At 50.2% G+C, this 24,362-nt stretch overlaps 9 protein-coding genes across 9 annotated transcripts; 4 read left to right on the top strand and 5 right to left on the bottom strand.

Annotated features, from left to right (window-relative positions):
* Positions 1 to 1,313: 1,313 nt before the first annotated feature.
* On the bottom strand, positions 1,314 to 1,970 carry N7473_011305 (uncharacterized protein; the record flags this gene model as incomplete). The annotated part of the gene is made up of 1 exon (XM_057157244.1): positions 1,314 to 1,970. One exon carries the CDS (start codon positions 1,968 to 1,970, stop codon positions 1,314 to 1,316), a length of 657 nt encoding a protein of 218 aa, XP_057003094.1.
* A 3,389-nt stretch (positions 1,971 to 5,359) lies between these two features.
* On the top strand, positions 5,360 to 6,693 carry N7473_011304 (uncharacterized protein; the record flags this gene model as incomplete). The annotated part of the gene is made up of 4 exons (XM_057157243.1): positions 5,360 to 5,530; positions 5,584 to 5,785; positions 5,859 to 6,215; positions 6,278 to 6,693. The coding sequence occupies 4 exons, from the start codon at positions 5,360 to 5,362 to the stop codon at positions 6,691 to 6,693; spliced, it is 1,146 nt and encodes a 381-aa protein (XP_057003093.1).
* A 318-nt stretch (positions 6,694 to 7,011) lies between these two features.
* Positions 7,012 to 7,824, bottom strand: N7473_011303 (uncharacterized protein; the record flags this gene model as incomplete). The annotated part of the gene is made up of 1 exon (XM_057157242.1): positions 7,012 to 7,824. The coding sequence occupies one exon, from the start codon at positions 7,822 to 7,824 to the stop codon at positions 7,012 to 7,014; it is 813 nt and encodes a 270-aa protein (XP_057003092.1).
* Positions 7,825 to 9,759: 1,935 nt separating this feature from the next.
* Positions 9,760 to 11,730, top strand: mirD (putative MFS siderophore iron transporter; the record flags this gene model as incomplete). The annotated part of the gene is made up of 5 exons (XM_057157241.1): positions 9,760 to 9,932; positions 9,988 to 10,115; positions 10,184 to 10,326; positions 10,392 to 10,734; positions 10,799 to 11,730. The coding sequence occupies 5 exons, from the start codon at positions 9,760 to 9,762 to the stop codon at positions 11,728 to 11,730; spliced, it is 1,719 nt and encodes a 572-aa protein (XP_057003091.1).
* A 1,425-nt stretch (positions 11,731 to 13,155) lies between these two features.
* On the bottom strand, positions 13,156 to 14,330 carry N7473_011301 (cytochrome b5 reductase family protein; the record flags this gene model as incomplete). Its single annotated transcript, XM_057157240.1, has 4 exons — positions 13,156 to 13,305; positions 13,362 to 13,987; positions 14,094 to 14,233; positions 14,326 to 14,330. The coding sequence occupies 4 exons, from the start codon at positions 14,328 to 14,330 to the stop codon at positions 13,156 to 13,158; spliced, it is 921 nt and encodes a 306-aa protein (XP_057003090.1).
* A 303-nt stretch (positions 14,331 to 14,633) lies between these two features.
* Positions 14,634 to 15,487, top strand: N7473_011300 (GIG1 family protein; the record flags this gene model as incomplete). The annotated part of the gene is made up of 2 exons (XM_057157239.1): positions 14,634 to 14,742; positions 14,883 to 15,487. 2 exons carry the CDS (start codon positions 14,634 to 14,636, stop codon positions 15,485 to 15,487), a joined length of 714 nt encoding a protein of 237 aa, XP_057003089.1.
* A 165-nt stretch (positions 15,488 to 15,652) lies between these two features.
* Positions 15,653 to 19,762, bottom strand: N7473_011299 (chromosome segregation protein SMC). The gene is made up of 5 exons (XM_057157238.1): positions 19,568 to 19,762; positions 19,340 to 19,499; positions 18,079 to 19,289; positions 16,129 to 18,026; positions 15,653 to 16,065 (listed from the first exon to the last, which is right to left on the bottom strand). Exons 1-5 carry the CDS (start codon positions 19,603 to 19,605, stop codon positions 15,773 to 15,775), a joined length of 3,600 nt encoding a protein of 1,199 aa, XP_057003088.1. The 5' UTR covers positions 19,606 to 19,762; the 3' UTR covers positions 15,653 to 15,772.
* A 164-nt stretch (positions 19,763 to 19,926) lies between these two features.
* Positions 19,927 to 21,644, top strand: N7473_011298 (serine/threonine-protein kinase RIO1; the record flags this gene model as incomplete). The annotated part of the gene is made up of 2 exons (XM_057157237.1): positions 19,927 to 21,501; positions 21,546 to 21,644. 2 exons carry the CDS (start codon positions 19,927 to 19,929, stop codon positions 21,642 to 21,644), a joined length of 1,674 nt encoding a protein of 557 aa, XP_057003087.1.
* Positions 21,645 to 22,313: 669 nt separating this feature from the next.
* Positions 22,314 to 23,966, bottom strand: N7473_011297 (autophagy-related protein 17; the record flags this gene model as incomplete). The annotated part of the gene is made up of 1 exon (XM_057157236.1): positions 22,314 to 23,966. The coding sequence occupies one exon, from the start codon at positions 23,964 to 23,966 to the stop codon at positions 22,314 to 22,316; it is 1,653 nt and encodes a 550-aa protein (XP_057003086.1).
* Positions 23,967 to 24,362: the final 396 nt, after the last annotated feature.

Here is a 24,362-nt window from a genome sequence, read left to right as displayed (position 1 = left end):
CATTACCCCTATGTGCTGGAGCTTGAAGTCCCCAGAGTTATCCCGAGCATAAGCCTTGAGATTTTCCAGTGATCCGAGGACTGTATTCCAGTATGGCTGCTGGCGGCTTGCATAGGCTCATGATATCCTTCGCCTGTCTATCCTTCCGGCTGAACTGTGTACCCATTTTGGCTAGGTCCTTGGATGTCATCTTTGCGCTGCGCTCTCTAGCCTTTGTGAACGATTTTGCTTTGCGTGCTAGGGATTTAACACCCAAAAACCATCCCTCGTAGATAAGGAATAATGACAGGGACTCACTGTGCGATCATTGCCTTACCTGCGCCTTAAAAGTGGAGAGAATCACTTTGAGGCAGACCAGCCAGTTTTTCCATTTCCGTCATGAGATTGCAGAAAGACTTCTTTTCGTTGAATATTCTCAGGGTAAATTGGTCCGTTGAAGTAACGGCACCGAAATGAAGTCTCTGCGCAAGGATCAAGCCACCTCGCGCTCGAGAAGCATGCCGAGGAAAATATGACAGGTTTTCCGGATGCTCCCGAAAATCACCATACAAGTGATTCCACTGCGGTTGCCAGAACCAGGTGACAATACTACCAGGTGACAATACCAAGCTTTGGATCAAACCACAGCGGGGCCTCCCGACCTACGGTGTATTCGGAGCCTCCTTCGATTTCACCATCTGTGGACTTTCCAGTCTCGAAAGCAAGAGCCCGAGACTCGCAGCACAGACGCGTAATGGTTAGGGGTTTGGAATTTTGAGTGGTCGTCTAGTCTAAGAGGCAACGGCTATTGACGGCGCATGCTAAAGGGGGCATCATGGGAAAGATGAGAGATTTTCCTGCGGCAAGCTGCATGTCCAGATATGTCGATTTTATCACAATCTGTAGATCGTCAAAGGACGCACTCGCCTTGGTGATGTAGTCTTTGGGATTGGTAACATTCACATCGGCTGCCTTTTGAGGATGACCCACTCAAAATTGACCTTGGGCGCAGGGCCTGGACAAACAATGAACTTGCCACAGGAGGAAACTTCCATCATTAGCTATATCGTCCTAGAAATGGCGCAGAAGATGATCGACGTTCATTGATATGTCTAGGCTTAGTAGGTATCCTGAGGATATTTAGGTACTCGATGTACATATTTTTTATCATATCTGAAAAGGAATAGTCTATCGTGCGAAGGTACAAGTTGACATGCTATTAGCCTCAGCCTAAATTGACAGAAGAGTGAATCTCGTTGAACTGCAGTAGGTCCTAGAGTTCGTCCAGCCACTTTCACAAAAGCCTCCAATGGCGCATACCGCTCAGAAAATATCTAGGAGACCCACTGATAGCTCAGTACTGGAACTTCAAACACAGGTGCGGTGCAAGTAGCATTGAAATCCGCATCATGTATGCAGGTGAGCGCAAAGTCCACACTTCCAGAGTACGTGATAGAGCTCCCATTGTCGCACTTGAGCGCATGCCCGTCGCCGAGGGTATAGTCCAAGTGGCCCGTGGAAGAATCCTCATTCGACGAACCATAGAAAGCAACGATTCTCCCGAGACCTCGGTCAGCATAGCCGCAATTGCTCGCACCGTGACCGATATCATGAACGCGATAGCCAATGTACTCGTCGTGGCAAGTCAAGCCATCGGCAAACTTGATGTCGAGAGTTTGGGGCGGGCCGTAACCCCATGGTTGGTAGCTGGGCATGCCGGTCCAGCAGACATTCACCATGGTGCCATTGCATGTCGCAGGATCTGGCTCACACCAGCCTGAGCCGCAAAGGCAGCCCTTGGTGTTGATATCGACATCGTTGTGGACACAGTCAAGACTGTGGGAGCCATTGTACCAGCGGAAGTCACTGACGGTCCATGTGGGAATAGGACATCCTTCTGGTGGTGTGATTGAGCGGCGGCGGATCGCAGTAGAGGCAGCTGAAGAAGACAAGGCCAGAAGACCTGTCAAGAGACTGGTGATCGCGACCATTTCTGAGAAGGGAAGTAGGAATCCGAAGGAGGAATGTCTGTTGAATCTATTAGTTCAATGGGAGATCGCGACTGTCCCTTTTATACCCATATGTCGAGCGTAAGCAGAAATGTTGTCGGAAAAAAGGACCACATTTCCAGCGACAGACGACCGGTCCGATTCGTGTTGTCTGTGATGTCCATGCAGATGAAGACGCTAAAAGTTAGTACTGGGAGCAGCCCGCAACACATAACCAATTGATCTCAAAAATCGGAAGAAGGGCCCGAGACATACAGGTACCATGCTCTCTTGCACGCTGGTGATTGGGTTCAACAACCTGCAGGTTCTCGGCGCGACTCGAAGTGCCTGAGTTGTAAGGTCGGCCCACTCCTGATCGAGATTGAAACTTGGGTAGAGCGCACAGGTGAGCCCCACTCCATCCACAATGGCCGAGGGAACCATCACCACAGGGCTGTTTAAGAATGACTGGAGGTCTGACTGGGGAAGAGGAACTTCGAATATTTCTCATGGAGAAAAGCGTTTGAGAGTTGTCCGATCGGGGAAGACTTTGCTCGAATCGCCAGGTCAGATTTTGCTTGGTATCTGCATAAACTGCAGTAGTGCACCTTGCAGGTAAGACATGTGGCCGCAGTCACGGTTACAACCGATTACTGCCCGGTAAAATGGGTAGACAACGCTATTCTTACCTGATTACGGGCATACAAGGGTGACTTGAGAGGTGAATATATGTATGTTGTTGATGACGCCAATTATGGCCCCACTGAAGACCAACTAATCGCCATTGTGGGCGTCGGCAAGTAAAATCAATCCGTACCTTACTTGATGTCTACGAATGGACATACACCAGTCTCTAGCATCGAATATGACGGTGGCTATTCTGTTCAACCTCTATGCGAAAAGAGAAGCGACAGGTGTCCGAGGAAGGTCGGTAAACGTAGATATTCAAACTGTAAAGACGATTGAGATAATCTGATGTTCGAAGAATATGACGATTTACCAGGGACAATTGCTCTATCAGAAAAGAAGCAGATTGTGGAGACGGCACGTTCACATTGCTTTTGTTGTTGATGTGCGCGCATGTCGATAGCCACGTGGGACCCTCGTGGCTTTTGGAGTTGTACATGAGCTTGAATGGAGGAGTAATCATCGCTGCATTGAACATGAGAACAAAAATAGGCTTCTTCCATCTCTAGGGACATGCTGAGAAGACAACCCACTCTTCAGCGTTTGTGTAATGAAATGGCTAAGCCGCATGAGCCGTGCCACCCCTTGGCAAGACTTTCTTTTGAGTTGTAATCTCGCAGTAACTCCACGAGTGCCGACAGTCACGCCGTCACTGTCGGTTCTTTTGGTCTGTTGGGCGTGGCCTAGGAATTGATGGAACATCCCTATCTTCACCGGCCAGACGGAAACTAAACTTGGAATAAAAGCCTTTGCAATAACCAGATGGAAACTGTCATCCGGGATGATCAAAAGAAGTGCACCAGCACAAAGGGAGTTCACTGCGCTAGTCAAGCGCGGATATGCAAGTGGATGCCTGCCAAAGGAGTATGTAAACTCATTGTCGGGAAAGCTTGATGATCCTTTCATCCTTGCTGTATCTCACGTTTCTTCGGGACTCTTAATCTGAGGTTAGAAATGAAACTTCTAGGCCTATTTTGCGCCGCACAGGGACACAATTGAACAAGATCTCCATATTATTGAACTTGGAACCTAAACAAAACCCTGGGTCGCATTGCTAGTTAGTCAAGGTTGAAGAGGCGATATTGATCCACCATAAACATGATCCACGGCGCTAGTAGTTATTTAGAAAGCATAGCGTGTCGTTCTTCCAAGGAGAGCCATCAACCATTCAAAGAGGTGCTAGTTGTCTCCACTGTTCTCTCTTAGTGGAGAAAGGAATCCACGAAAGATCGGCAGAGGATCGGCAAGTTGCTTTGCCGGTAACTACCCGGACGGGCATCAATACCGGCCGAGGAGTCTACCGTCGCCACGATAAGCAGGAGGCGAGGAGGGAGAGGGGAGATCGATTAGATGGCTTGGTGATTGTTGTCCCGAGCCTGCAATCCTACAAATCGAGGATGAGACGCTCAGGTCGAGGTGCAGATTTCATTACACAAACGTGATGATTCGATACGATCTGGAGGATTCAAAATTTCAGCGGGGGTGCTTGGGTCACAATGCGGCAACTGTTCTATACTCCTCACGCGAGGGTGATACTGTGCATAGGGAAAGTCAACAGCGTAAATAGAAGTGACTCGTGAACAAGGAATTATGACAGGGATTCGGTGGACGATCATTGCCTCCTCTGCGCCTTAAAAGTGGAGAGAATAGCGGCGGCTGGAGGAGACGCGGCTTGCACCAAAGCCGGGAAAAAGATCAAATGGCGTAGATGGGGGCGAGATTTTCAATCAATAGTGGGTTCGTTAAGCTTGACCGGCTTCTCTTAGCTTCTATCGCATGGTTCGAGCTTTTTCTCGTCACAGGGTGAGTTGACGGAAGGCATGACTATTGAAGTGTTTTGCCCAAGGCATTCCCAGACGGACAAGAAGTGGCCGGCGCGACGAATTGGAAAGCTCCGCTGGGCTGCAGGAGACACGCGACCGGAGAGTCTGTTCGAACAGAAATTCTTGTCATAGGCTGAAGTCTAAGCGAATGGTTGCGGCGTGCTGCACCGCGTATGATTCAGGGGGCATGCCTCGGGAGATGCATTGACCCCACCGAACCGTGGGACAATGTTGGCCAGTCGGAGCGAACTGGAGAATTTGATACGAGGCTTCGATGGTTTCCGGAACTAGGATGTGCCTGAATTCTGGTTAGTTCGTGAGTTCTCTTGACAGGGTTGATGTTATTGGCTGCTGCCAGTAGATCGCGATGGAACTGATGGCCCGTGAAAGTCCAGGTCCAGGGGAGTTGGGCGTGGCCGTGAATACGATAGAAGAACAACAATTCTCACCATTGTGCCCGTCGTCATGCCATCCCGGGGTGGCTTTCCAACAGACGTCAATGGACATTGTCATCTCGCAGGTGGGGAAATTGGGTCAGGCCAGGAAGAAACCAATCGAGGCACTCGTCGGGTCAACAACAGCAACCGAGGGTTCGATAGTCCCAGTGTGTTACTCCACAAGATCGACCACACTTGCACCAACCAAGTGTTTTAGTCCGGTTCGCACGTCCCTCCTCCTCATAGAATTTGCAATTCAATCGTGACACTCACAGACGGTCCCTTCCGCCTTTCTCAGCCTCGATGTCGATGGTATGGTAGTATAAATGCACCAGACTACGCCCCCCGGATTCTGATAAGCCGATCCCCTCCCGTTTTCACAAAATGGGCAACTTTGCTCTTAGGTTTCCCTCGTCACTCCTTTGAATCTATACATCTTTACGGCATGTCGCTTGAAGAAAAGTTTCCGGCCTATGGTGGCCGTGGGCCTGGCGATTTGCGCCTCGGCATTACATTGGCCATCATTGCTACCATTTTCATGGCTATGCGCGTCTACGTGCGGTTGTTTATGAACAAATTTGGAACTACAGCCTTGATGTGGTCACTCGCTGCTTGGGTATGACTAGATCTATGCATGGAACGTTGATTATCTTGCTAACTCTGATGTAGTTGCTTACTGCTATCACTCAAATCTTTGGAATCCTTTCCGTCCTCCACGGCCTTGGAAACCATATCACACTCATTATCAAAGTCGGCGAATTACACCACTTCCTTCTCTTTACCTGGGTTACTGTATTCTTCTTCAATCTCGCCATTCCAACCGGCAAAGTGGCCGTCGCTGCATTCTTGATTGAAATGAATGGACAAAGCAGTGAGTTATCAGAACACAGCGTTGTTTCTCATATCAATACTGGGTAAATATACTAACCATCTCTTACCTTTAGACCCGAAGATTCGAAAGAGCTTAATTGCCGTCGCCGTTCTCAACATCGTTCTTAATATCCCACAGGTCTTGATGGTCTGGTTCCAATGTACCCCCGTCACAGCGCTCTGGGATCCCCTGCAACAAGACCAGTGTGACCACCGCAAGAGCGTATACTATACCTACTTTGTCGGCGCCGTCGCTGCCTTGTCAGACATCTATCTCGCTATCGTCCCTATCCACATGCTCATACCTCTGCGTATCGATCGAAAGCTCAAATGGGGTTTGAGTTTCCTCATGGGCTGTGGTGTCTTTGCCGGTGTAGCCGCTGTCGTCCGTACGTGGGCTGCCAAATTCATCCTAAGTGAAGACTCGTCTTGTAAGTCACCCTGATAGCCACCGCTGTGCTTTGTTGGATTTGACTGACCTGTACTGTCTTAGATGGCGTTGGCATTCTATTCTGCTGGGGTGAGGTTGAGGAGTGGCTTGTCCTAATCACCATGTCCATTCCACCAGTGTGGCCTCTTTTCAGACCATTCACCAATCGCTTCATCAAGTCAACCCTCACCGGAAGCAAAAGGAAGAGCTACATGTACAACTACAAACAGCCATACAGCACAACCGCAGTCGGTGATCAATCACCAGGATTCCCTCCTCCTATGGTCACGACTACTATCTCCATTTCGTCAGCGAAGGATGGCGCTACGACAATCGTGCCGTCGGAAACGAGCTCTCGGGTCTCCAACGAGCGGATACCACACAACATCCTGCAGGACAAGGGCTCGTCTACGACCTGGGTCGAATTGTCTAATTTGAAAGACCCGAAAGACCCGAAAGACCCACGGTATTCACCTTGAACAATCTTTTTGGAAACTGGGATATTATAGCATTTTTCTTCTATCCGCCCTATTTTATCTATCTACGCTCTCTACCATTTATATTTCATGATTGATGCCTCAATACCACTCTATTCTTTGCTCTGCGATAGTGCTGGTTTCATTCTTCTACATCGAGATACAAAGCCTAATCGAGCCTATTACTTCAACACAATGTTTAGTGGACGTCCCCTTTCTGGTATTCCAATATCAATATCTGCCTGCCAGTGAGATGGCCTGCTCCCCTTCCGGGCTTCATAGGACCATTTCCGGTACAGCTTGCGATCCCAGTATTATGCCTTATCGGAGTCTTTGATGCCTAAATGTTCCAACTAGTCGTGACCATGCCATCTCGACCTCAGTTGGAAGGTCAACATGCGCGATAAAGTCCCTCCCACGGGGGCCATACCCATTTCTATCATCTCTCAGTCTCGGTATTTCTCCCAATATCAACTCAATGAAGCGTTCAATGCCCCAAAGCTCGCATAATGCACCCATAAGCTTCCATTCCAAAATATTGGTCTGAGATAGTTGGACCTTTGGAACAAATATGGGACAGCTGATAAACGACACAGCTGAAGTCTTGTCACTGTAAACTCTGCTAAATGATGCCTTTGTCCTCAGCATCATAGTCGGGTCTTGATTTATAACGCAAGTTTCCTGGTCCGAGAAGCCTGCTTGGTCGAGTACTCGGCGACTGAACGAGGCATTTTGTCCACAGTTTGTCGATTGGTCTTCAACCAGAATTTGGCATCCCAGAGATTTAATGGCTGACCGATCAAAGAATCGATCCAAGATTCTTTCTAGCACGCGAGCCTCAGGAAGGCCGTCAATCTCATGAACCAGCTCTGAGTAGCGAGGGTGCTGTGCGACGGCGCTATAGAGAAGTTTGGTTGAGTGGCCGATGCCACCACAGAGTACCAAGCATTTTGCCAAGTTGGGCCTTTTCTGGAGAGCTTCGAAGATAATCTGTGCGCCGTATAGGACTTGTGATGCGCATATGACGATACAGTCAACCGAGGGTGTAGATGAGAGGTCTTGGATTTCCGGGTCGCTTAGATACTCGGCTAGTGTGTTGATATCTGTGACAGTATCTGAGTTCAAGGTTGCCATGATGATTTTGGGTCTAGGAAAGCAGGCAATCTCAAGTATTGCGAGTGTATTTATGATAATATGCAAGCGACCGAAACGCAAGTTTCGATACGAACTGGGACGTGAGGTCGACACGATGACCTGCAACTGTGAGATGGAATGATAGCCAGGTCCAGATCACGTGACGCGTTTTCCACTACGATAGATTAGGAACTCGACGCTGTCTTGTTTCAGTCCTGGAAATTACCTTAAAGGGGAAAAGAGTTAGCTCTAATTATTCTTTCTTCCGCTCTCGCTCTCCCGTCTCTTGCAAGAGGGTTTGCTCGGCAGGCGGCTCAATCGAATGTGCGTGCACTTTCACTGACCGTTGCCCCACCAGCAATCACCATCAAGTCTTCAAATGAGAATTTTGAGTGGAGATCAATTGACGATCGCACTCTCTAATGAAGTTTCAAGCATTCCGAAATTCATTATGACAAGGAATCCGAACATATCATGTGCGCAAAGGCTATATTACTAGTTTCAGAAATTAGGCTGTGGAATTTGTGATGCCCGGTCGGGCAATAACAGCAACCAACCACCCACCACCACCACCACTCACTTCTCAAACCGATATCCTATTTCGATGAGATGATGAGATAATGATCTTCGGAATATTCTTTTATTCTCTTGGGGTCTTCTTGCATAACTCCTTCCTACCACTTTTCCTATACTCGGTCATGAGACTCCAACCCCCAAAAAAAATAAGAGAACCAAGCGGCCAATCCCAGTCTGCCAAGGTCGCTTAAACATGCCAAGGGAGGATATCGATCTAATCAATCTGTTTTTTTCTTCCGGTCTCGGCTCAGCTTTGTCTTATCAATCTACGGCGCAACGACGGAGATTTTTTTGACTTTTGACGGGGAAAAATAGGCAGCCACTCAGAGTTTCCATGTCCACCACATTTCCGATTTAGTTGCATCGCGTAGTGCGTTTTCTAGTTGGTAATCTCTCTGACTTCCAGTCCGCCCTAGAGAAGCACCGGGTATAGCGGGGCTTCTTTAAAATTGCACGTTGGTCTTCGATTGGCAGGTTCTACTGGAAGGGTTTGCTCCCTCTCTCGCCTGAGTGGGGATCTATTTACCCTGATTATGTCTGCCTGCTCGGTCATGGAGCTCAAGTTATGATCAATACAACACTTCCTCCTTGGAAGCTACAGTACCGTACGATTTCCTCCTCATATGTCATACCATGGGTCTCGATCTTATCTCGGCCCGCGTGTTGTTTGCACACCCGGCTCCAGGCAAAATTTTCCTTGTCGCCAAGAACGCCGAGACATACTAACTAAAATGGCCTCTGGGCAAACCATGATATTTCCAGACTAACCCAGGCCCAATGAGCCCAAATCCTCGGAAATCCTCGGGTGGAGAGCAGCTCACTTCTCCCAGTGCTACACTGTGGGGGCGGGATGAACACTCAGCAAAACGTAACACTGGGAAGGTCGTTGTGGATATGCCAGTGAGACATCAACACTCCGCTGCATGCAGGCCTTCCTTCGTCTTGCTGTAGCTTCGACGAGCCTGTGCATCAAGCTTCTTACGCACTGGGCCGTGCAGCTCATGATATAAACTGTTTTTCACGCAAAGAAGCCCGAGCTCGTATATGCATATGGTGTTGATTTCCGATCATCGGCCGACCTCGACGGATTGCCCATGTCATGCCAAGAGGTGCGTGCATGTGCAGTCTCCATCAGAAGCTCTATTCGAGATCTAAGTGGTTCTTGCCCAGAAGCCATAGCAAGAGGGAATTTTTATCAGATTTGAAAGTGGAGACACCACGCGACGGCGGTGATGCCAGGCCCGGATGCTGGGATTTAAAAGTGACTGCTAGCCCCGGGGAATTTGAGTTTTTGGGATAGCTACTTTTTTTTTCAACTTTGGGTCCTTTTTGGAGTGTATCTGGTCACCCCTATCAACAATGACCATGGACAAGAATGCCACTACCATGGGGGTCAATGAAGATCCGTTGCCTTTGAACCCTGAGTCTCCGAGGGTGGAGGGTGAGGAGGAGGATCAACAGGATGGTGTGAGAGTTGCTGAGGCGGTCACTTCTTCTTGGTCGAGACGCTCTTTGATCATAGTCTATGCTTCGTGAGTCAATTCACTGTCTATCCTTGTTACGAGCGTCGGACTGACTTCGCTGCAGGATGTGGTTGTTATACTTTGTCAACGGTCTGAACAGCAGTCTTACTGCCAATCTGTCGGCCTATATCACCAGTGATTTCTCGGAACACTCGCTACTCACTGTGATCAGTGTTGTGACCAGTGTAATGGGTGCGAAATCCTGAATCATTACCATCATGGTCAATCTCTTTCAGTCAAATACTAACAACAACCTTCAGGCGCTGCTTGCGTGATGCCAATTGCAAAGGTTCTGAACTTGTGGGACCGAACCCTGGGAATCTCCATCATGGTTTTGATTGCCATCATGGGTCTCATTATGATGGCTTGTTGCAACAATATCGCGACATACTGTGCTGCGCAGGTAAGGATCCTATAAGCTCATCGTACATGCCTGAACACCGCTGATCCCATATACTCGCTTTATAGGCATTCTACACGGTCGGATTCACCGGTACAATTTTCTCAATTGACGTGATCACCTCGGATACCTCCTCCCTCCGCAATCGTGGTCTAGCATACGCTTTCACCTCCTCGCCTTATATGATCACCGCGTTTGCAGGATCCCCATTGTCCAACCAATTCCACGAAACCAATTGGCGATGGGCGTACGGAACTATCTGCATTATTCTTCCGATTGTTGCGCTGCCTTTGATTGTTACGTGGGAGTTGGCGAAGCGAAAGGCTGATAAGGAGGGTCGGCTGCACTACAAGGCTCGCAGCACTCGGACTTGGATGCAGAGTGTTTGGTTCTATATCATTGAGTTTGATAGTGAGTACCGTGTTTTCTCGAGATACTTTGCATGAATCACGCTGACATGATGAGCCAACCACAGTTATCGGTATCTTCCTCATGATCGGCGGCCTGATCCTCTTCCTTACATCGTTCAATATCGCCGGTAACACCGAAGGAGAATGGGAGTCACCCAAGATCATCGCCATGATGGTAGTTGGCTTCTGCGTTCTAGTCGCCTTCGTCGCTTACGAGCGCTGGGGAGCACCAAAGCCCTTCATCCCATTCTCGCTCCTCGCCAACCGAACCGTGATCGGCGCGTGTCTTTTGTGTATCACCTACCAGGTCTCCTACTACTGCTGGGCCAGCTACTTCACCTCCTTCCTACAAGTCGTTTTCAACACCAGCCTCACTCAAGCCGGTTACATCGCTGCTATCTTCGACTTCATGGACCCTGTCTGGCTTCTTGGCTGTGGATACTTGATCCGAGTCACTGGTCGGTTCAAGTGGCTGCTCATGTTTGCCGTGCCGCTCTACCTCCTCGCTAGTGGATTGATGATCTATTTTCGTTCCCCCGGTCACAATGTTGGATACATGTGCATGTGCCAGATTTTCCTGGCCGTCGGTGGTGGTACTATGATCTTGATTGAACAAGTTGCCGTCCTGGCCGCTGCCAGTCACGAAGACTACGCTGCCATGTTGGCACTGCTTAGTGTCTTCGGTAACGTTGGTGGTGCTGTTGGTAGCAGTGTCTCAGGTGCGATCTGGACCAACACACTTCCCAAGAAATTGCAGGAGCTGTTGCCTGCAGACACTGTGGATCAGTGGGCGGATATTTACGAGTCGTTGGATATTCAGCTTAGCTTTGAAGTTGGATCTCCTACCCGCATCGCTATCCAGAATGCGTATGCTTTCAGTCAGCGCAACATGATGATTGCGGGTACTGCTGTTATGGCTTTGTCTATTGGTTGGGTGCTGATGATGAAGAATATCAAGGTGAAGGACAACAAGGACGTGTCAAAGGTTTTGTTCTAAGAGAACTGGAAATACGTGATGATTTCAATGGGGTATGAGTATGCTAGATTATAATATTCAGGACTCGCACAATATGTGGTGATTCTACAAACAATAAAGAAGTTTACAAAAGAATTGTGTCCGACGTGAGGTCTCCTCGACGCAGAATCCATTTGTATTCACGACTACTCTGCTCCATATGGTAATTTGACAAACGATCAACAGTTCAACAAACGAATTGTGGGCAACGAGTGATGCGCGTGAGGCCAGAAACCATTTCATTCACATCTCCTCGACTCAAAGAAATCCTCGACAAAGAAAATAATCAGACAATAGTCCCATTGTTACTGAGTGACTAGAATGCATTCAACCAAAAAATAAGCTCGAATGTGTGTGACCGTTCTTTTATGAGTCCAAACTAGACGCCTATAAAACCCCCTGCGAGCCCTTCCTTTCCCTCTTAGCACCAATTTCCAAATCTTCTGATTTCGGACTAACATAGCTATCAAGCTTCAAGCTTCAAGGAATGCATTAGCAATCGTAACTCAATTACACTTTTAGCAAGCTGGCCTTATTCCCAAACTATCAAGCTAACAGAACCGTCATCATGGAGTCTTCACAAGACAGCTTTCCCCACGAGCTTTCTCGTGAAGAATACGAGCACGAATAGTGCCCGTTCGAGAGTGACTGGGAGTATGACAAGCTAAGTCGTCCATTCCATGATGACATAGAGGCTGACGAAGAACCAGAAGAAGATAACGTCTTCTTGACTAACGATTTCTCCTATTCTGATGATGATGAAGTTCAAGAAGCCGACGAAGAACTTAGTGTCGATGAGGAATACGTGCAAGATTGTGTGGAATACGTACATTTCGGCAAGGGATTAGAGTATGACCGGGAGCGGTGGATTTGGAAGAAGGATGTCGACTTTGAGTCTGAGATTAGTAGGTGTTTCTCTCCATTTTGTCATTTCATTTGACCTGGGCGTTAGCGGGATCTTTGGATATAAAATAGAGGAGTCAAATTCAACAAAACGCAATTGCGATATTGGCCAGTAAATTAGTTAGCAAATGCCCACTGCGATCGATGGCAAGCAGATAGACATTTAGCTGAGTGAGATGGGAGGCAGCCCAAGGCACGGGACGATTAGAATCGAGACAACTGACTCTAGAAGCATCAAACGACAAGTTCATTCAAGATATATAACGTAAGAAACCCAGAATCAAAAAGCAGTCGCTCATTCGCACATTTCAGAAACGTCTGGACGCTCAACCGCCAGTCCCTATAGGGGGTCTGGTCTATAGACAAGTCTAGCTCCGTTCCTCCCTATACACTAACCCATTCACCATGAAATGGTGCCTGTCATGCTCTGAAGTGGATTACAGAGGCTTCGAAGACGCTGCAAAGGAAATTTTATTGATGAAACAAGGACTCCTTGTTATACGCTTAGAAGCAGAAGACCTGGTCCTCCAGCTTGCTGACAGGGCGGGCCTTGGTGTAGCCAAGGGACTCGGTGGCCTTCTTCATGGCGCTGATCATGGGAGGAGGACCGCAGAGGAGGACCTTGACGTCGCTGGCGGGGGCAGGGAGGCGCTCCTAATTGAGAAAATTAGTTATCATGACAATAATACCGCCGCGTTTCGGTTACATACCTTGATCATGTCGGGGGTGACAAAGCCAACACCACCAGTCCATCCCTCGGGGGGGTTGTTTAGGACGTAGTAGACGTTGAAGCCTTCGTCCTCCTTGGCTAGCTTCTCCAGCTTCTCCTTGAGCAGAATGTCCTCGGGGTTGACGTTGGCGAAGATCAGGTCGACCTTGGTGGTGTCGTTACCACCGTTACGGGGACGGTTGCGGATGATAGCCTCAATGACCTGCAGCATGGGAGTGATACCGGTACCACCAGCGATCATACCAATGTGACGGCACATGTTGGGAGTGTAGACCATGGCACCCTTGGGGCCACGGACCTTCATGGTCTGGCCAACCTTCAGAGTGGTCAGGTACTTGGAGATGTTACCCTGGGGGTAGGCCTTGACCAGGAGGTCGAAGTAGCCGGCCTCATTGTCGGACGAAATGGGAGTGTACGAGCGGACAACCTCCTTGGGCTGGCCGGCGATGGTAGCCGCCAGGGAGATGTGCTGACCGATGGGCAGGCCGAGGATATCAGTAGGACGGGGCAGGGCGAAGCGGTAGATGGCGACGTTGTGGGAGATCTCAGTGATCTCCTTGAGGACGAATTCCTGGAACTCAGTAGGGTTCAGGACCTTGCGCGGCTCTGCAGGGGACGTAACACACGAATGATTAGCCTTTTTAATTTTTGGGTATTGGAGAACAATCGCGGTCGGGAGTAGCTTCAATCGGGGGAACGCGGTGCGACATACTGCTTCCACCCGCGAACAAAGCGACACTGGTGATGATACCGGCAAGAGCGACGGCATAGGTGATGAACTCGGGCTTGACGGCATAGACACCTGCGACCAAAAGGGCCGAGGGAATGAGGGCCGTGCCAACGGTGACAGCACTAGGGGAAACTCGGAGTAAGCCATTGTCCAGTAACAGGCGGGAGAAAACGGATATTATGGATTGTATGAGCTGGAGAGCTGCGCGACTTACCTCATGATGGTAGGAATAGGGAGTATAGGGGGAGGGGAGTTCAGGGAGGGAGGAAGTGGAAGAAGAGAAGAAGCAAAAGAGAAGAGAGGAAGAGGGGAGGATCGACAACATGTGGGAGAATTCCGCCCGACGGAAGTTCGAACCTTTTTGGGGCGGAGGGTCTTTTTCCCCGCTGATCTCTTCTTTTTGTTGACAGGAACCACTTTCGAAGTATACGGAGGACGAAATATACAGACTTTTTGATAATTTTTCTACTTGAATCCTATCCATCCTATCTATACACATCATACGACCGTCATTCCGCTGCCATGCGCCAACCTCCAGCGTTCAACTTGACACCGCTGGACCACCAGCTGTTGGCGATGACTGACGAGGAATTCATCGCTCACAGCTGGGAGGACCTGCGCGATATTATCGGTAAGTACAGAGGATTATTTCGACATGATTCCATCCTTCCCCTCATCTGAACATAAACACACTCTCCTCATCTCCAACTTATTCCAGCGCCTCCCCTCCTCTCATCTCCCCTCACTAATCTAACTAACCCACCACCACAGCGCGGAACGATCTCGGCGCCCTCAAGCGCAAACCTTCCGATTTACGCCGATATCTAGCCTGGTCAGCCGAAACCAAAGCCCAATATGGTTCCATGATGAACTATATCTGTCAGGAGCGGCTACACTGGACCTCCCCCGGGCATCCATCACCGGCAAATGGCACCCCCAACGGAACCACGCAGCCACCCAACGGCGCTATACCCGCGGCTATCACAAGTGGGCCCATCCCCTTCACAAACCCGCGCCCATTTGCCGATCCCGAGGACTACAAGATCTTGCGCAATGACTGGCCTTACGGGCTAGACCCCGGCATTCACCATCTGGTTGTGTGGCTGCGGACTCCGATTCCTGTGAAGTCGGAGGAGGGTCATTTGACGGATGAGTCGCGGGCGCTGATTGAGGAGTTTGTTCAGAAGACCTTTGTGCGGCGATTGGCTGAGGATCCTGGGAAGAGGTTCCCGGATCCCGAAGCTCAGGTGCTGTGGTTTAAGAATTGGGTCGGCTTGCAGAGTGTGAGAGCTTTGGAGCATGTGCATATCCTTGTCAGGGATGTCCCTGAGGACATTCTGACGGAGTGGTCACATGAGAAGGATCGGTCATATTAGAGAATAGTTTTGTTTGTAGACCATTGCATCTAGACATATATATTCGGCATGAATCCGAGCACGAATTTGCATTTTTCATATTATTTCTGTCCACCTATCTTATACCGCAGCAAGGGAAGTCTAGACCGAGGACCATTTACATGAAAGAATTGGAAAAGTAAAGATGAATGATAAAATAAGTAATACTGTAGAAGAAATCCGGTATCAAACGCCATGCCACCACCACACGCAGCAATGAAAGAAAAAGAAGAATTTACATCAATAAAGCCTGTTTACCTCCCCCAATCACGCCTTCTGCCCTTCCACAAACTTCAATGCCTCCTCTCGCGAGACCACGTCGATCGTACTAGCCTTCTGACTGAAGCTCACACCGTAGCACTTCTCTGCCACATGCAGCATCTCCGGTCGGAAGGTGGTACAGATGAACTGTCCATTGGTCGAGTCCGAGATCGACTTGAGCATCTGCGCCACAGCCGTTCGGTACTGCGCATCCAGGTTGGCGTCAATCTCGTCGAACAGGTAGAAAGGCGCCGGGTCACATGCTTGGATGGCGAAGACCAGGGCGAGAGCGCACAGACCTGAAGGTTTGTTAGAATGGGGATGGAACAAATAACCAAGATAAGATCGAGTGGGGAACTTACTCTTCTGGCCACCACTCAGTTGCTGAATACGCTGCTGATCGTCGTGCTTACTATTGAAGCTGACACTGATACCGACACCCACGTAGTTCTCCACGCTCTGTCGGACCTCCTCGTCATCCGAGTCGAGGTCATCGTCAGCACGGGCGGTGCGATCTGTCTTGCGCTGGATCACCAGGCGGCCACGGCCAGCCGGTACCAGCTTCTCAAAGACATTGGCAAACTCGCGAGACACCTGCTTGAAGGTTCGCTCAATCGCTTCATCTTTACGCTGATCCAGAACGGAAATCAGGTCGTCAATGGACTTCTGGGAGGCATCCAGTTCCTCGCGACGGGTGGTCAGCGTCTCGCGCTGCTTGGTGAAACTGTTGTACTGCTCGAAGGCCTTCTTGTTGACATGAGAATACTTCTTCAACGCCTCGTTGGTCTTGTGGAGCTTCTTGACAACCGCATTGGAGTCGGTGTTCTTGTATTTGGTGAAGGCCTCGTCGGGTAGTACACCGAGATCACGGATGTTAGCGGCACACTCCGCGGCCTGCTTGGTGAGGGCGGCCTTCTTCTGCATGCTCTTCTCCATGCGTCGTTGGTGTTTCTCGATAGACCGGGCCAGGTCTTCCATCTCACGTCGGGTATCAGCATTGCGTTGTTGCAGATTACCCACCTTAGCGGTAGCCTCTTCGATGGAGGAGTCCACCTCCTTGAGTCGACCATTGAGCTTCTCCAAGGCTTTGCTGAGACGCTTCTGTTCACGCTGCGTCTCCTTCAGGTTGCCCTGGACTTCCTCCTCGGCCATTTCCACATCTCGGTTTTGTAGCTGGTCGAGGCGAGGGTTTAGATTCTCACGCAGCTCAACCTCCAACACGGATTTGCGGGCCTCCAACTCGCTTCGCTGGCTTGACAGCTCCTGATATTGCCTCCGAAGCTCCTGCACGGTTCCGCTCAATGTCTCCAAGTGAGACTCTTCCTCGTTTGTCAAGGCCTTCTGGAAAGGGGAGGACATTTCACCCTGGAAAGCATTGACCTGATCATTAAGAGCCGTCAGGTTAGAGTCGACATTGCGAAGTGCACGGCGCTTGGAGTCAAGGCTATCAGTCTTCTTCTGTAGGAGATCGCGCTTGCTCCGGAGCTCTTGTCGCAAAGGACCACTGCTGTTCTGCACTTGGTGCTTCTGCTGCTCAAGCTTCTGCAGCTCCCCAACAGCCTTGGTGATCAGCTGGTCAAGCTTCTCCAGCTCCTTTCGGATCTCAGTGCCGCGGTTGCGCTTAGACTCGTATTCATCCCTCCACTTGCCCACGTTCTTCACTGCATCCAGTCGCGACTGGCGTGAGTCATGATAACCACCGGTGAGAGCACCGCGCTTATCGGAACGATCACCCTCGGGAGTGATGGCATTGACACCGTGGCTTCGGGCATACTGGGCAGCGACCTGCAAATTGGGACAAATGATGGTCTTTCCAAATACATGTTGGAATGCTCGCTCATAAGCGGGGTCGAACTGAAGCTTGTCGAGCATGGGAATCGTGTCACTGGCGCGAGGCATGTTCAAAGGCTTGGAGCGGAGGCGGTTCAATGGCATGAATGTAACACGACCAGCCTTCTCTTTTTGCAACATCTCCAAGACTTTGGTAGCAGTCTCATCGTTATCGACAACATAGTGGAACAAGCTCTGTCCGGCGGTGACCTCGACAGCGGTTCGGTACCTGTCGCTGACATCAAAGAGCTCGGCCAAGGTACCATAAACGCCTTCCAGGCTATGTTGACGCTTGATGCGCCGAACAGCAGCAAGACCGCGACTAGTGTTGTTGTCCATCATCTGAGAAAGGCTGCGCTCCGCACGGTCCATTTCTTGAGAGGCACTAGAAAGGACGGAGTCGAGCTTGGCTTCTTCTCTCCAGAGTTCCCTATTCAAATATTAGCATTCGAATGGAGACAGACTAAGCAGCGGAAACCTACTTTCTCTGGTCCATGAGTCGGTCTCGCTCGTCCTTGGCGTTCTGAATGTCCTGATCTACTGAATGCATGGTATCGCCGCGACCGTCGATCTGTTTCCGCAAGCGCTCAGTTTCCGGCTCAAGCAGAGCAATCTCCTGTTCGAGCTCCTGGATATCTTCTTGAGTTTGTGTGACAACGCCTTGCACATTGGAAATGGATCGATGTGTCTCTCTAATCTCCATTTGTAGCCACTTATCGCGCTCTGACTTGTTCTTGAATCGTGAATTGCGACCTTGCTTGGCATATAGACGTTGCCGGGATGTCTCCGCCTCGGTCAAACGGGTCTTGACAGCATCTTCCTCGTCCTTGGCGATGTTGAATCGGGGGAGGAGGTCATCAAGTTCCTCTTCGCGCTCCTGGATGGCAGTCTGCACGGCGTTGAGATCGCTGTCGTGGCGTGACTTCAGTGCCTGTGCAGCGGCCTGGTTGTCAGAAAGAGCCTTGGCGCGAAGTTCAATTTGGGCCAATGACTTGGAGGCTTCACGGCGCTCATCCTCCAGTTGAGCCTTGTCCACTTTCAAGAACTCAATCTGTTGGCGATACTCCGCAATCTCCGCGTCGATTTGAGCCATGGCTTTCTCGCCCTCAACGAACTGGTCCCGATTGTTATCAGCGTCCTCAACTCCATTCTGCCGCTGTTCCTCGAGGTTCTCAAGCACGTTCGCGATTTCATGCTGTTCGCGGGAGTAGATGGTGTATTCGAGGCAGCGGCGTTCCTTGTCCTTCTCTTGGTAATTTCGCAGCTCATCCTTCTCCTCTTCGAGCTCGGCCAGGCGCTCATTAATATAGTCCAGCAATTCGTCAATCTTGGCGCGCTTGCTGTTTGTTTCCTGCATGATTTTCAAAGACTCCGTGCGACGAGCCTCGTAAACCTGGGTACCAGCCACTTCCTTCAAGAGCACCAGACGCTCCGAGTCTTTCATATTGGTCAAAGCGGTCACTCGGCCCTGAGGGACAATGTAGTACGGATTTGATCGTGAAAAACCGGCGGACTCGAGGAGGTTCATGACGTCGTTTTTGGTCGCATTCTTGCGGTCGAGGGTATATTCGTCCTTTTTGATACCGATCGTACGGCGAAGAACTAGCTCTGGCTTTCCGGTGGGGAATCGGTCGTCCGAGTTGTCGAAGATGATCTCGACGTAGGCCGACATGACGGCCGAACCTGAACCTTCCTGCGCCACATCAATACCAAGAATAACATAGTTACATAGGCGCAACATACGTGCAGCAGAGCTTGACGCTCCTCTCGACCGAGGTGAGTGTAGGCATCGCTTAGGACAAACCGAATTGCCGCAAAGAAGTTGCTCTTGCCGGAACCATTGCGACCGACGATGACATTATGTTTGGGCGAAAAGGGCTCAATGACCGTCTGGTCCTTGTAGCTATTGCCACAAAATGGTCAGTCGTGGTCGCCTGCAAAAGCGGGGGTAATTGTTGATCTTTCACGTACCTCTTGAAGCCTTGGATGATAATCTGTTTCACATACATCTTGGGGAGACACGCGTGACGCGATGATCAGAGAGAACAGCGCATTACGCAGCCAGCGCTAAAGTTGTAAAATCGAGTTTTGGAGCAACTCTGGGTGCTCCGATCACTTCTTCCTCTTGCCGAGAGGTAAATCACTGTCGGATTGTGTCACGCTTTGTCGCGATGGGCAAGGAGACTACGCGAGGGAGCGAAATCAGCGCGTCTCGTTGGGCGCGGGGTTCTGCCGGGCGGTGAAGCGGGCATCCACAGAAAAAAAAGTAAATGCGGGCATCGCATTCGACTTTTTTTAATCTGAAAGAATTCGACATTTCTACATCGATCATGAGTCCTTCTCAGTTGCCTGCAGAGGCTACAGGCCCTGCTGATGGCCTCCAGCCATCCCACACCTATGTGCCAAACCAAGGATACGTGCAACCCTTGGGCGCAAATTCAGCCATGGCGGGGCAGGAACCCACCGAGCAGGAAGAGGGGGAGGGGGAGGAAGACGACGAATACTATGACGATATCTTCGAGGAGGAGGAAGAATTGGATCAGGAAGATTTCCAGTCCTCCGATCCTGCCGATCTTACAAAGGCCTACAACCGCCAGCGAAAGTTGAACGATCTCGCCGCCGATCCTAACGCACCGAGATGGACCTATCCTAAGATGAACACCCAGAAGCCCACAGTCAACACATACGCCTCCGTCGACGATCAAGTCAAATCCCTGACACGCCATGCTGCCAAGATCAAGCTCGACGATCAACAAGCCGGTCTCTCTGGCGGTGGTGGACGTGGTGCAGATCGGGCGGACCGCGCTACATCGGAACAGGTGCTGGACCCCCGTACTCGGATGCTTCTGTTGCAGATGATCAATCGCGGACTCGTGTCTGAGATTCACGGTTGTCTGTCTACTGGTAAGGAGGCAAACGTCTACCACGCCATGTCATTCCCCGATGACGATCCAGAGGCTGCCCCGGAGCACCGTGCGATCAAGGTCTACAAGACCAGCATTCTGGTCTTCAAGGATCGCGACAAGTACGTGACTGGTGAATTCCGATTCCGTCAAGGATATAACAAGAGCAACAACCGCGCAATGGTCAAGTTGTGGGCCGAGAAGGAAATGCGCAACTTGCGGAGAATTTACGCCGCCGGCATTCCTTGCCCTGAGCCCATTTACCTGCGTCTGCACGTCCTGGTTATGGGCTTCATCGGTAACTCGAAGGGTCTTGGCGCTCCTCGTTTGAAGGATGTTGAGTTCGATATTACCGAGCCTGAGACTCGTTGGCGGTCCCTGTACATGGAGTTGCTCGGTTGCATGCGCGTTATGTACCAAGTCTGCCGTCTCGTCCACGCCGATCTGAGCGAGTACAACATTTTGTACCATAAGCAACGTCTGTACATTATCGATGTCAGTCAAAGTGTTGAACACGATCACCCTCGCAGCTTGGAGTTCCTTCGCATGGATATCAAGAATGTTAGCGACTTCTTCCGTCGCAAGGGTGTTGACACCTTGCCCGAACGCACAACCTTCCAATTCATCCTTTCACCCGAGGGCCCTACAGACGTCACCCAGGGCAACGAGGAGATGTTTGAAGCTATTGAGAAGCTCTTCGCCGCCCGTACAGAGGGTGGTGATCAGGAGGCCGAGGAGCTCGATACTGCTGTGTTCCGACAGCAATACATTCCCCAGACTCTCGAGCAAGTCTACGATATAGAGCGTGATGCCGAGAAGATCCGTGACGGCTCGGGTGCCGACCTGGTCTACGGAGATCTGCTGGCCACTGGCAAGGCCAAGCCTACCGATGCCGAGGTCGACGCAGAGTCCGACGCCAGTGGTGGAGTTTCCGTCTCAGGTTCCGACTCCGATGTGGACGAGGAGGGCGAAGAAAAGGATCCCTTCGCGAAGAAGGCCCCCGTGGCAAGCGTTTCGAGGACAAGGATTCCAAGCGCGAGCACAAGGCCAAGGTCAAGGAGGAAAAGCGTGAGCAGCGTGCCAACAAGATGCCGAAACACCTCAAGAGACGTCTGGTCTCTACTTCTTCGAAGAAGAAGAAGTAGTCGTTGATTTTGGACTTTCAATCTCTTTTGGTTTTTTGCATGCACACATGATTATGGGCTCTACGATTTCTTCCTTTCGACTCTTCACTGATGGATATTTCTGCCATGATTTGACGATAAAAATGCATATATGGGGCTGGAGCATTTGGACATAGATACCTGGGTATAAAAATAGGATTTATCTGCAAAACACAAGTTACACTTGATGGCTACTCGAGACAAGTAGAGAATAAGTAAATTTTGATAAAATATGGTTGGAATCACCCATCAGAGCTCTCTTTGAAAATCATGCCTATCCATCCTCACAACCTGGTGGTGCCGGCCTCGTCTTGTAACCATGCTTACATCCCTCGCACAAGCGCAGGAGTATGCATCAGTCCACAGAGAATCAGACAGGACCATAGGAAGATTTTGGACGGGGAGTCAGACCTATTAGCTTTCATCATTCGGGTTGTCAATCGAGTACATCGGAAAAGATCGGACGCAACGCTATCATGGAAGACATGGCTGAACGGAAAAGAACGAAAAAAAAATAGAGATACATAAGAACCAAGAAGTCAACCTGTGATATTGTCTCCTAGAAAATGAAATGGATAAGCTATACATGAATACAAAAATATCAGCAAAGAAATGAATGAGTAGATTACTGTCGGTTTGGGTATAAGATTTTCAAGCAAAGGCCCTAGTCCGAGCTTTGAGACGAGCATATGCCTGGTCGACAACATCCTTTGGCAGACTAGGGATAAGTTCACCCTCAGCGGCATCATCGATAGCACTGTGATTTGCGCTTTCAGCAACTGTTTGTGCCTCACGGTGCTGCTTAATTTCCCGAGCTTCCTCGAGGAGACCTTCAAGCTGACCGCCTGCAAGACGATGGAACTGGACTTGCATGGGCGCACGGCCAATGCCAGGCCAGATATCTGAAGGAAGGAAATCGCCCTGCTCAACGCGGAAGGCTTCTCGTGCGGTGACATCTTCATCATAAAGATGATTCAGTTTATTCCTCGTCTCTCGAAGGACCTTCTCCACACGAAAGCGAATCTGGCTTCGGCGGTTCACTTCAAGTATCAGGCTGTCGTACGCATTGAGGAATCCATCATAGAGGGAATGCAAGTCCAACAATTCCCCTAGCCCGGCATTAATGCGGTCATTTTCTTCGTTCCAGACATTGGTGAAGTTGTGTGCCTGAGAGATGTACCGTGGGAGGCGAGTCGAAGCCAATGTTAACAAGTGCTGGTGAACCTCGAGTGTCGCGTTTGAGATCGCGATAAGCGCATCTCGTTGCGCGCTGACCTGCTCATGGGTTGATTCCATTTCGTTAATGCGATCTTGGATTTCCATGACGACGTCATCTGCTTCGTGCGCATCTTTCATGAGCACATTCACCATCTCCAGATACTCCGAGTCGCTCAGCGGGTCCAGTGGAGCATTTAGATTTGCGTTGATTTCCTCGCCAATATCTGGCATCGCGTCATTCTTCGCTTGGACTTCGGCTGGCATGTCTCCTGTGATAGACCGAGCAGCCGCGCCCCCGCCTTCGGTGTGCTTCACCGCGGTGACACAAAGATCGAAGTGACGGACAAGGGACTCGAGAAGACCAGCCATCTCCTGGGCATGCCCTTCTAATGTCTGGAGCATAGTAGGCATAGTTGACAAGGCGAGCAGATCTGAATCCGATGTCGATGATGAGGATGAGGATGCAGAGGCCCGAGAAGAAGCCATCCTGGTAGCCGACCGATAATGTTGAAGCGCCTGTTTAATAGAGTAAAGCTCGTCATCAAACTCCCGATTCGAGGTATCGAGATCTGCTCGTGCTGCATTTGTCCTGTCGATGGAGCTCTTCATGGCCGCACTGAGCTCCTCAACGCCGCGCTCGTCGACGAAGTCATGCAGAGACTTTGGCTCTTCATCTTTTGGCCGGAATGAAGCGTGAACAATAGTATTCCGCAGAAGATCGATGGTGGTCCGAAGACGGGCATCTGCGGCATCAAGACTTTTCAAGGCATCCGAGAAGTCCTGTCGCCCGCGATGCGAGATATGCTCCACCTCCGACCGAACGTCATAGAGCAACCGGAGTTGATTGTTCAAGCCGCGACGCAAGAAGCCTGTTCTAGATGACACAATGACGCTTTCTTCGAGGGCCGAACGTGCAGCAGTGACAATTTCGTTGGCCCGCCAAACGTGGTTGATGGAGGAAAGGGAGCGTTTGGCGGCCACGAGGTGCGAGATGAGTGTATCAAGTTGGGGCATAGCCGTGTGTTCGGAAAACCCATGGCCTCCACGGGTATTAGTGGAGGATAATGAAGATCGTGAGGACTCCATGATGACGCCAGTCGCAAACTTCAAGGTAAAGTAGGCTATGGAAGTTTGGTATGGTGCGCGGGAATGCCAGGCTGGGTTGGTTGCTAGGTCTGTTCAAGCTTTATCGATGGGTAGGTGGTGGTCAGTCGTTGAGGAATCTGCGGTATTCCTGTAAGGCAATCGCGAATACTCAGTATTGTTCAAACATTTTGAGGGGAAGTAGGCAAAGGTGTACAGCATAACAGATCAGTTCCATTGAGGTCCGGAGCTGTCCAGAGCTTAACAAAGCTCAGATGCTGGCACACTCAATGTTTCGACCGCATGGATCATGAAATACAAAATAGCAACTCACCATGAGTGTAAGACAGTACTGGCTAAGCCGTTTCCTACAAAAGCCGGGCACTACTGAGCTGATAG

Source organism: Penicillium subrubescens (assembly GCF_028828155.1).
Source record: "Penicillium subrubescens strain IBT 31985 chromosome Unknown utg000010l_segment0_segment0, whole genome shotgun sequence".
Taxonomy (NCBI): domain Eukaryota; kingdom Fungi; phylum Ascomycota; class Eurotiomycetes; order Eurotiales; family Aspergillaceae; genus Penicillium; species Penicillium subrubescens.
This window is presented reverse-complemented; position numbering and strand designations above follow the sequence as displayed.

Coding starts and splice junctions, on each gene's coding strand:
- N7473_011299 (XM_057157238.1), bottom strand. CDS start 19,605: ATGTATGTGAAACAGATTATCATCCAAGGCTTCAAGAG. Junction 19,500..19,567: donor ATCATCCAAGGCTTCAAGAG/GTACGTGAAAGA, acceptor TTGTGGCAATAG/CTACAAGGACCAGACGGTCA. Junction 18,027..18,078: donor CGACTCATGGACCAGAGAAA/GTAGGTTTCCGC, acceptor ATATTTGAATAG/GGAACTCTGGAGAGAAGAAG.